The sequence below is a fragment of the Melanerpes formicivorus genome, unplaced genomic scaffold (genome assembly GCF_026170545.1).
Source record: "Melanerpes formicivorus ecotype bairdi unplaced genomic scaffold, bMelFor1.0.p_v2 SCAF_32, whole genome shotgun sequence".
Classification (NCBI taxonomy): Eukaryota; Metazoa; Chordata; class Aves; order Piciformes; family Picidae; genus Melanerpes; species Melanerpes formicivorus.
Window position 1 is genome coordinate 5,072,213 of NW_027142384.1, and position 11,586 is coordinate 5,083,798.

The 11,586-nt window shown below is 41.0% G+C and overlaps 1 protein-coding gene across 1 annotated transcript in view; it reads right to left on the minus strand.

Annotated features, from left to right (window-relative positions):
- Positions 1 to 11,586, minus strand: part of TG (thyroglobulin) — a 138,424-nt gene that overhangs the window by 21,604 nt on the left and 105,234 nt on the right. Inside the window, exons 42-43 of the mRNA XM_068155500.1 lie at positions 3,162 to 3,326; positions 2,285 to 2,452 (exon numbers count right to left, since the gene is read on the minus strand). Coding sequence (XP_068011601.1) covers positions 2,285 to 2,452; positions 3,162 to 3,326 — 333 coding nt within the window. The remainder of the gene's footprint in view (positions 1 to 2,284; positions 2,453 to 3,161; positions 3,327 to 11,586) is intronic.

The following is an 11,586-nucleotide window of genomic DNA, read 5'->3' on the forward strand; positions in this document are numbered from 1 at the left end:
GACTGCAAGTTCCTTGAATTCAAAAGCAATCTTTCCATCAGTTCAGGTCACTACTAAGCAGCTGAAGCATTGCTGCTATCTAATTAGGAATCTCTCATTTAATTGCTGAGGCTGGTGGGTTTGGCTGGCAGTTAAGGATAAGATTACAGATGCTTTTCCATGTCAAATCTGTTCTGTTCTTGCACAAAGGAACTTTCATGCAACACTTTGATTTTGTTGAGGTCTTTTTAAGGCACTTGTTAACTTATTCTACATGCATCATGGCTACTTAGAATTAGAAAGACAGAAAGTACCCTAGGAACTGATTCTTAACTACCTCATCAACTACCAAGCATCAAATAAACATCATGGTTGAAAGCCACAGAGAAGGAGATGAATCATCATACAATGCATAGTTAACTTGAGGAATTCCTTACCAAACAGCTCTGTGGATGCTAGAATCAGTAAAGATGAGGTTTAATACGTTTTTTTAATTAAAGAGTTAACACCATCAGCTGATGGTTATTAAATACGGAAAGATCAAATCAGGCTAGGAAGTCTCTGAGCGGCAAAGTGCTAGAGGCTTGGAGAGCATTTAGCAGAAGTATCAGATTTGTTTACCCTATTCTTATAAACCTCCACTCTTAGCCACTGCTGAAAGCAGCATTCTGTACTAAATGGGTCTTTGATGTGACTCAGTGCAGTCTGTCTTAGGTTTTTGCTTCACCTATGTACTAGTTTCTGTGTTCTTATAAACACCCCAGAAAATCTGGTGACCTTTCTCAGTGATCAATAATACAGTGTGGTCTCAGTGATGTGTTGAATCAGATGAAAGAGAACTCAGCAGGTGGAGAAGGATGAGAAATAGAAGTGCCATTTGTAAGACTTTTTCAGATTTTTCATCCCACCCAACACTAAAATAGCACCACCTGAAACATGATTTCTCAAATGTGCTGCCTTGGGGCTGTTCAGTGTGCAGAAGAGAAGGCTCCGAGGTGACCTAATTGTGGCCTTCCAGTATCTGAAAGGGGCCTACAGGAAGGCTGGGGAAGGACTTCTCAGGATCTCAGGTAGTGATAGGACTAGGGGGAATGGAATGAAGCTGGAGGTTCTTCACGATGAGAGTGGTGAAACCCTGGAATGGGTTGTCCAGGGAGGTGGTCGAGGCCCTGTCCCTGGAGGTGTTTAAGAACAGGCTGGATGAGGCTCTGTCCAGCCTGATCTAGTGTGGGGTGTCCCTGCCCATGGAGGAGGTTTGGAACTAGATGATGCTTGTGGTCCCTTCCAACCCTGAATGATACTATGATACCATGATACAATATAATACAGTTTTAACATCTGACTTTAATAATGTAAAATAATTTACATTCCGCTAACCTTTGAAGAGGTATTAGCAACTGACCTCAGAGTTACAGGGGGGCTTGCAACATTTTATTAGAAAGTAAGAAAAGAAAGACTGCAGGGGCACCACTTTCTACTGTTCTGGTGATGCAAAATTATCATAAAAGTTGCCTAAATGATAGGTTAAATAATGCTTACTGTTCTTATTGTTGCAGTATAGCTTCTGGAGTATACAAATGAATCTGGTCCAGTGTTTTCTTTAAAAGGAAATTGAAACAGTAGATAGACCAAACATTTACATGTTTCTAGGGGCAAAATGACACTTGTCTGACAAACTGGGACAGTGATAACACTAACAGAGTATGTGCAGATCTTAGGCCTTAAATGGCTTCTGATAAACATTGTTACAAAAGATGGTGAAAGATCTGCCAGCCGTTTAGCAGTCTTTCAAGGATTCCAACTAGTTGCAAGACAAACTAAAGAGCTAGTATCAAAAAACCCCAAACAAACAAAACCAACAAAAAAAAAAACCCACCACCAAGCCAAAACAAAGCCAGCAAACCCCAAAACAAATCCACGGGCAGGGAAAAGAGTGACTTAGCCCAGCTTCACAGGTATGAGTTATGAGTTTGCTTTCTTCTTTGTGAGGTATAACTGAGATTGTAACATAATCAGGATTTTAGAGACAGTAAAACATACTGCCACATATTAACACATGCTAAATCACTGCTGTTCTCTTACCTTTTCATTTATCCTCCTATAATGTTAATTAACAAATAGAATACTGTCATTAATCAGCCTAAATAGGACTGTCTGGAGATGGACAATACCTTTGCATATTTGCATGGAGCATGATTCACAAACTGTGGAAATCACAAAGCCTCTGTCGAGGCTGCATGTGATTAGTGTCATCACTACAAAAACAGTTATACCATCAGTTCATTAGCAACGAGTGTCTTCCTACCTTAATTGCCTTAGCTCTGCTGATCAACCCATCTTGCTGAGCACTTCCAATGACAAGATCTACTTTGCGAATCTGAGGACGCTGGAGGGCTTTAGCTAAAGGTTCCCGAAGGTAAATTCCATCTATCACTGGACCCCAGTACTGGAATGGGCCACTGATAGCTAGGAGCTAGGTTAGCAGAAAAAGCAATGACAGTGCAGTTAAACAAACTACTCATTTCCAATGTATTTATGCTTCAGACAACTAAGTCAATAGCCTTCAAGTGAGCAAGTGATCAGCTACTGTAAGTGCAAACTCACCACTGGCAGGAAACAACACTTTTGCTGATAGACTCAGTAGGTGAAATGAGCTGAACAAGCCAAGAAAAATGAGGGTCTTAGAGTCATAAAAATATTTTTTTAATTAGGGATTTGCTCTGTGGTGGTCTTGATCAGAAAATGTAATCTGTGAGTAAAGCTTCTATCTCTAAAAGTGTTCATACTGCGGCTTTGACAAGCCTCCCACTTATGAGATAGAAGCTGACATAGCTCCATGCATCCTTTTCTGGAAAAAAAAAATAGTTACTGAATCTACAGGCACTTAATTCTCCTCTAGACTAACACCCAGGGGCTTATGAGAGGGGAAAAGAAGGGAAAATGATATTTAAATCAATTTTTGGAAGATATGGTAAAAGTAAAAGAAATTTAATCTAAAGGAGAATCAAGCTATGAATATTCATAAGTCAAAAGTGGATGGACATCAGCATCACTGCACCAGACAGTTCAGTTCCTCTTTCACAAGGATTCAGCCCCATGTGGTTTTTAAGCTTCTTTCTAGCTTTGTGTCAATGAAAAATTTCTGATTCTTTGCCAGTGGTATGTACTCTGCTACGGTGTACCTTAGTCTGTGCATCATTGAGGATTTGAGCAGGCAACTGGCGGAGGCAAGATACTATTTCCTCACTGGTGGACGAAGAGCATCCTACATCTTCAGCCAGGACTGCTGCTTGAGTCTGTGCTCTTCTCTTTGTGATAATGGATGATGGGGAAAAAGCTGAGCCTCCCTTGAAGAGAAAGACAATATCAATCAACACATGCTGTGAAAGCACCTAGTCCCCTGGAGCACGTAAAAAAGGTGAGATAAAAAATCTGCTCTGCTTCAGAATGCAAAACACTGGCATTTAAACGTAAGAAGCAAGTTCTAATGATCAAAGCAAAGAGGACAAGGGTAGGCTTGATCAGTTCCAGCTCTGCCATGATTGTTTTGGAACACCTCTGAGAAGTGGCCATCTTATGTGTATAACAGTCACAAATCGTTCTGAAAACTTTGCTGGAAGGAGTGGATATTTGCTGTGAGTGACACCAGGGAATGGAGAGCCCATCCTGCAAGGCGAGACTAAACAGAGTTTTGCTTCCTTAATGCTGATAAACAAGAATAGAAAGCAGACATGAACTTTATAAATGAATTCATGAGCCATTTATACCTTAGGACAATGTTGGCATAGAGCCAAATGGGTGTTGTCTATTCAAATTGAGTGCAAACAAATTTAGGCTAGAAACATTAAGATAGCTAAACCCTATGGAGTAGTGAAGGTTTAGAAGAGCTGTGAAGAGGTAGTAAAACAGAAGCTTAAACTGAGCTGCTGCAGACCAACCAGAGCCAGAACACATCAAATCCAAAGCACAGGCTACAGTCTAAACTCTGTCCCAGACTCTTGTTTCTTTCCTACAGCTGTGCCAGCATGGAAAAGGTCCCCACCAAAAACAGATGAAAACTACTTATTGAAAATGCAGGTAAATTAGCATAAATCAGATAAGATCTGACCTAGAACAGAAAGATTGGAACAGTTCTGATGTGGTTCAAATGATTAATTTCCAAACATTTACACCAATTTACTATAATAACTGTTAAGAATAGCTTCTGTCTTGTCAAAAAAAAACCCAAACAAACAAAAAAAACCAACCCCAAACTCTAGATATATGATATGAAAAAATCTTGATCTACTCCACCAATTAACTCTTTACTGAATTTACTCAAAGCATAACTGCAACTCTGAAAAAAGCATAAAACCAGGAGCAAGTTAAAAGAAACAAAACAAACAGAAAATCCTTGAATTGAAATTGTCTCAAACTCTGAGCCTGAAGAATTCTGTACAGGCCTGGCCAGCACCCAGGACATTTTTTTGTATTTGAAACAAGCAGACCCATTGATACTAAAAGGATACTGTAGCTTGTAACCAAAGAAATTGGTTTCCAAAAATAATTAGAAAGAGGCTATTGTTTGGATGTGGAGACAGCCTTTTAGTTCATTGTATGTAGATTTTCCAATGCTGCTTTCCTGAAAGTTTTCCCTTCTTTTTTAAGAAAGCTGGAAAGAGCATCGTTATTAGCTTAGTAACCAAGATGCAGGTGGCTACAAATGAGCAAAGGAAGAAGTGATTGTTGTCAGTCCTGGGGCACTAAAAGAACCATCTCTGGTTTTAAGAAGGCAGAAGAATGAAAGAAGAAGAAATAAACACCACTTGGTCTTATTCCTCACATCCGCCCTCAATTTAGATGAGAATTCGAGTGAGCAATGGGTTTTATCCTCAGGAGGGGTTTGTGGTGGCCTATTTTGTGTTTGCAAGGCACGATATTTGCCAGATGCTGACTAGGTGCGCTGACTCAGCTGGTCATGAGAGAGAAAGAAAATATCCTTGATGAGAATATTTCAGTGTGTGGGTGTGTCTCCCCAGGATGTAGATGAGAACATTGCTTCTTTTGAGTGGCCTTCAGAAGTGCATGTTCGCCAGAACTAGGATGAGACTAGAACATTGATAACATGGCTTGCCACTTTCTCTCAAAAGAGTAGCTTCCCTGTTGTTCATTTGGAGAAAGGAATTATGTGCCTCCTTGGCATAGCAAAGAAACTAGATCTAGGATTGCACAATATTTATCCAATAATTTGCCAAACATCTTCCTTAACATCCCATCTGTACATGCTCAGCATGTTTTATCATGCTTTCAGTACCTCCAAAAGGCACACATTTAAAACAAAAAAGGTAAAACCATAAAAAGTTTAAAGGCTTCTGTTCCCCAAATTCTGAAAGCTTCACAAATTTTGAAAGTTGCAGTTTCTGTGCAAATTCTGAAGCTGCCTTATTAAAGACTAAATTTAGTCTTTAATATCTGAGATCAGATGACTTGTGGAATTCCAAAGTTCACTGGGACCAAGCTAAACATCCTAATGTGTGGTTGATTGTGAAGATATCTCCTCTCCAGGATCTTAAAAGCTGTGCAATGTTCCCCTGTCTCTACAGACTGAAACACTGCCTTTGGGTCAAGCACTAAGCCAAAAAACGATTTTAAGATGTTCTGGATAGGAGTGTCCCACAAGACCTCTGCAAAGCTTCATGCCACAGCACTGCATGTGTATGGGCTAGCAGAGATATGGTACAAGATTGACAACTAGAAAAAAAAACCGAAACAAAAATCCAACTGCTGTGAATATATTTGAGAGGTGAGGACAGTTCTTGTTTTGAGCCTTACTCTAGCTGTGGATATTTTCTCCTTTTTGCAGGTTTATGTGGTCTTTATCCGATTCTTTTTTCCCCTTTTGTTTTCCATGGTAGTGGCCACTTCCTCAGTTTGCCTTTTTTGATAACAACCACAGCCAGGAAGCATGTTTTGTGTCTGGGGTTTGAGAGAGATGTGGTATTCACAACTGTTACTCATTTTTAATTTTTACTGGGACTGGAAGTGGGTGATAGAGGAACTGGGGACATCATTCAAGCAGTATTTGAAAGCAATACCCTCTTGTGCATCTGAAATATGTTCCAGGCTCTACAAACAAGGCTCTTCTCACCACAGAAGTTAGACAAGCAAAACTGTACCAATTTTCTGTTTTTCAAATTCACAGCACAATTCTGGCTCATTGTTTGCTCATCTTCACCAAAAAGGCTCAGGAGCAAATAGGAGAACAGATGCTGGAGACTGCCCAGAATCACATTTCTTCCTTTTCAAAACTGTAGTTTTCACATTAGATGGAAATCTTCCCTAAACACTGTAGCCACATTAGAGCCAGGCTCGGGACACAGAGGATAACATAGCTATGCTCAGCATTTCCCTCTTTCCCTATAAAACCATAATTTATTTTTGTGTTTAGTCCCAGCTACCAGTAATGAAAGAGCTGTGTGCTTTTTAAAAAAATAGGGCTATTTAGACAGAAGCAGAAATAGAGGAGGAATTGTTCATTTCCATTACACGACACCCATATTACCATCAACATGATGAAATCATGAACCAGGAAACCAAAAATCATGAGATCAGCTCCAAAATACAAACACTGTGTTCTTTTTGCTAGTTGTCTGTTTTTTGATTCTGCAGAAATTCTTCTGTATCTATAAACACAGGAGTTAAAAGCTTCACATTTTAAAGTAACAGCTGAGATCTTCAGGTAATTCTCAGAGTAGTTTTTTTGGAAGCATATCTTTATACAATATGAGATATACAATAAAATAGAACAGAATAGAATTAACCAGGTTGGAAAAGGCCTTTGAGATCATCGAGTCCAACCTATAATCCAACACTATCTAATCAACTAAACCATGGCACCAAGCACCCCATCCAATCTCTTCCTAAACACCTCCAGTGATGGTGACTCCACCAACTCCCTGGGCAGCACATTCCAAGGGCCAATCACTCTTTCTATGAAGAACTTCTTCCTAATATCCAGCCTAAACCTCCCCTGGTGCAGCTTGAGACTGTGTCCTCTTGTTCTGGTCGACTGGGAGAAGAGACCAACCCCCATGTGGTTACAACCTCCCTTAAGGTAGCTGTAGACAGCACTAAGGTCTCCCCTGAGTCTCCTCTTCTCCAGGCTGAGCAACCCCAGCTCCCTCAGCCCCTCCTCATAGGGCTTGTGTTCCAAACCCCTCACCAACTTTGTTGCCCTTCTCTGGACTTGTTCCAGCAAGTCAACATCTTTCCTAAACTGAGGGGCCCAGAACTGGACACAGTACTCAAGGTGTGGCCTAACCAGTGCTGAGTACAGGGGCAGAAAGACCACTCTGCTCTTGCTGGCCATACGGTTCTTGATAAAGGCCTTACTGTTCCTGATACAGGCCATACTGTTCCTGATACAGTCCATACTGTTCCTGATACAGGTCATCTTGCCACCACTGGCTATTTCCTCTTGCAGCATCACTCAGAAGGGTTTGACAGGGAACTGAAGCCACAGGCAGTTCTTGTTTCAGCTATCATTACAGACTGACCTGCTGACATCAGAGGAAGTTTCAATGATATTTTTGACAACAACTCAAATGAAAACCTTTAGTATTGAACTGCTGAGAAGTGATTGCAGCTATGTTGCACAACCCACAAGAGCAATATTACACTGTCCTGAATTCACAGGAATAGTGGGAACGTTACAATGTTTGGCAATAGTAGCTACCATAACAAGTGATGGCATTGGAATCAGAAGGCACCATACTAGGCAGTTCAGGGGCTAACAGATGTGTAAGCATTTATTATTTTTTGTCTAAATCAGAGGTTAAGCTAGGCAATACAAATTCAGATGCTAGGAAAGGTTGCAGCTCACAATGGTGAGATGCCAATGAATGCAAACTGGTATGCAAAGATGAATTTTTGCTTTGGTATCAGGCTGTGATTGCCTGAATTGAAGTTTGCAGCTCTTCAAACTTCCCTCTTAGGACATCATTTCTCACACACCTGCACTAGTGCTATTCTGTCTATCCCAATTATTACTCCATGAGCCTTTGCTTCTGTCCTGATAAGATCATAAAAAGTAATTTATGGACTTGTATTGCGTTTGTGTGGCAAGGTTTAGGTAGCAGCGGGGTACTGGGGTGCCATCTGGGAGAAGCTGCCACAAGGGACCCACTCTGGAGCAGTTTGTAAACAAAATCACCCCCTGGGAAGGACTCATATGGAAGAAGTTAATGGAAGACTGTCTCCCATGGGAGGGATCACAAGCTGGAGCAGAGAAAGAGTGCAAGGAGTCTTTCCCCTGCAGAAGAAGAGGCATTGTGTGATGAATTGACCATAACCCCCATTCTTCACACACCTGTGCCACTTGGGGGAAGGAGGCAGGGAATTTGGGAGTAAAGTTGAGCCCGGGAAGAAGGGAGGAGTGGAAGGAAGGTGCTTTAACTTTCAGATTTTATTTCTCATTATCCTATGCTGCTTTGATTAGTAAATAAAGTAAACTTATTTTCTGGTTTGTCCATGTCAGCAATTGGTGAGTGATGTCTCCCTGACTTTATCTCAAACCATAAGCCTTTAATTTTCTTTTCTCTCCCCTCTTAAGTTAAAATGATAGAGCTGTTTTGGTGAGTATCTGGCATGCAGCCAAAGTCAACCCACCAGGTGTTCTTTTGTCTCCCAACATACCTGGAGAAAAGAATTGCAATATAAGCTGCAGTGTTGAATGTCTTTTAATTCTGCATTTGCTCTGGAAACTCACTTCTGCAAAGTTTTTTTCAGAACTGATTCACAACAGATCTAGCGATAAGAAACCTCACTGCAACTGATTTTTATCACACTCATACTCTGTAAACCCAAATTATTCCTCTCCTCACATCATGACCTCTTGTTTTTCCAACATGATTTGAAACGGAAAATCCTGCTTGAGCCATGTTTGTCTCTTAGAGGCATAGAGAATCATAGAATTGTTAGGGTTGGAAGTGACCTCAAGGATCATCTAGTTCCAACGGCCCTGCCATGGGCAGGGACACCTCACACTACATCAGGTTGCTCAGAGCGACATCCAGCCTGGCCTTAACAACCGCTAGTGACAAGGCTTCTACTGCCTCCCTGGGCAACCTGTTCCAGTGTCTCACCACCCTCATGGTGAAGAACTTCTTCCTAACATCCAATCTAAATCTACCTGTTTCTAGCTTTCATAGAATCATAGAATCAATAAGGTTGGAAAAGACCTCAGAGATCATCAACTCCAGCCTATCACCCAATACCTCATGACTAACTAAACCATGGCTTAATCAAACCCACACATGCACTCCCTTCGAATTAATGCAGTTTGTGTGATGGCTTCAAGGCTACTGATTCCTTTGAAAGAAGGATTTCTGTCTGCCCAGAAATACATTATAGACAACACAAGCAGCAATAATAGTAACACCACCCAAAAACTGAGATAGAAAAATATCTAATGGAAATAGTCAAACCAAAGAAATGTCACGGCAATTCTACTTTCCCAAAAGAGCCAGCTATACAGTAATAGTTGTAGTTGTTGTTAAAGAGAGGCATTCTCCAGACTGAGAAGTACTCGGTTCCCAGTCAGAAGTATTTGTCACGCCCTCTGGTTTGACCTCTGGGATAGCCAGGAGTCTTCCATTTTCTGACTGCTGAGCTGAAATTCTTCCTATCACTTAAAACATGTCTTGTGTCTGACTAAAGCCTCATCTTGCTTGAAGCATTTAACCTGGGCTGACAGACACTAAGAAGTGGATTCCACAGTCGTCTTTGCAGCTAGTGCCTGAAGATGATCACTTTCCTGACAGAAAACTGTGCCTTATTTCTGTTTATGTCTTCAGTTTCAGTTAACATCAGATTAAAGAGATTGGTTATATCATATTTTTTCTTCCTGTAAAAACAAGAGATTTGCCACTAAATGACCCATAACTCTTCTTTCCAGTTAGAGTAACAGGTTATTCATGAACAGACTGGATTTAAAGTATTTTCAGAAGGTTCTTTGTTTGTCTGTTTGTTTTTCCCCTGCAGAATTGGTTTTCAGTATCCTTCATTGCTTTTCCTTCATTGCTTTTCCTTAGACATGCAATTCTGCATAGCAAAAAGAAATATTTCCCCCCCCCATAATCATCTACTAGAAGTACTACTCCTAGATAAATAGAAAAGGAGGAAAGGGAATGTCCTCTTTCTTATATTCATAATTGCATTTTGAAGAAGGAAAGGATCATTTTTATAAATGATTCCCAGCAAATCCCTTTGCTTTAATCAGAGGCAGTCCTGCAAGTGCAATGTTTCTCTCTCAAGTGACTCACTGAGTGCTTGTGTCAGTTTAGTGACCTGAAAAACAGGATATGAATACTTTAGAGATTATCATAAACTAGTATTTTTTCAATTGAAAATGACCTTTAAGATCATTGAGTACAACTGTGAACCCAACACCACCATGCCCACTAAACCACGTCCCAAAGTTCCAGGCCTGCACCTTTTTTGAGCCCCTTCAAGGATGGGGATTTCACCACCTCCCTGGGCAGCCTATTCCAATGCCTCACCACTCTTTCAGTAAAGAAATTTTCCTTAATATCCAATCCAAACCTCCCTTGGCCACTTCCTCTTATCCTATTGCTAGTTACTTGAAAGAAGATAATAACCCACCTCACTACAGTCTCCTTTCAGGTAGTTAACAACAAAATCTCTTCTCAGCCTCATCTTCAACAGACTAAACAATCCCAGTTCCCTCAGCTGGTCCTCGTAAGACTTGTTCTCTACACTCTTCACCAACTTTGTTGCCCCAGCAACTGAATGTCCTTGTAGTGAAGAGCCCAAAACTGAACACAGTACTTGAGATACAGCTTCAACAGTGCCAAGTACAGGGTCATGATCACTTCCCTACTCCTGTTGTCCACATTATTCCCAATACAAGCTATGATTCATAAGATGGCTCATGTTCAACCAGCTGTCAACCAACACCCCTAGGCCTCTTTCTGCCAGGCTACTTTCCAACCATGTTGTCCCAAGCCAGTAGCATTGCATGGGGTTGTTTTAATCCAAGAGCAGGACCCAGTTCTTGGCAATGTTCAAGTTCATATAACTGAGCAACAATTTTGAGCAGCCTGGTCTCATGGGAGGTGTATGTGCCCATGGAAGGGGGCTTGGAACTTGGTGATCTTTAAGGTCCCTCACAACTTAAGCCATTCTAGTCTATGATTCTATAAATTGACCTTGTCCCATTATTCCCAGTCTGTCCAGGGAAGTGGAGCACTTTCTTTGCCTCTCTCCATTGCAAACACATCTATTCCTCTGCAAGCATGGTACAAATAATGGCTGACATTTATTTTGTTCTATCAAGCAAGTCCAACCTCTTCTTTAGTGTGACCAATCTTTCCTGCTCAGTCTGAGAGCTGTCCCATTTGTAAGTGCATCTTTGGACATAACCTTACTTTTTGTAAATGCACAAAGACTGAGAGCCAGGCTAAGGCAGGTACTGGTGAGAGGGATCAGGAGAAGATGAAGCTCTGCCCCTGCCTGTTCCCACGTGTGGTGCAGACATTTCCCAACTCACAATTTTTTAGTAATTTCAGAGACATTGTACATCCCTTCAGTGGATCATTAAGGAATATG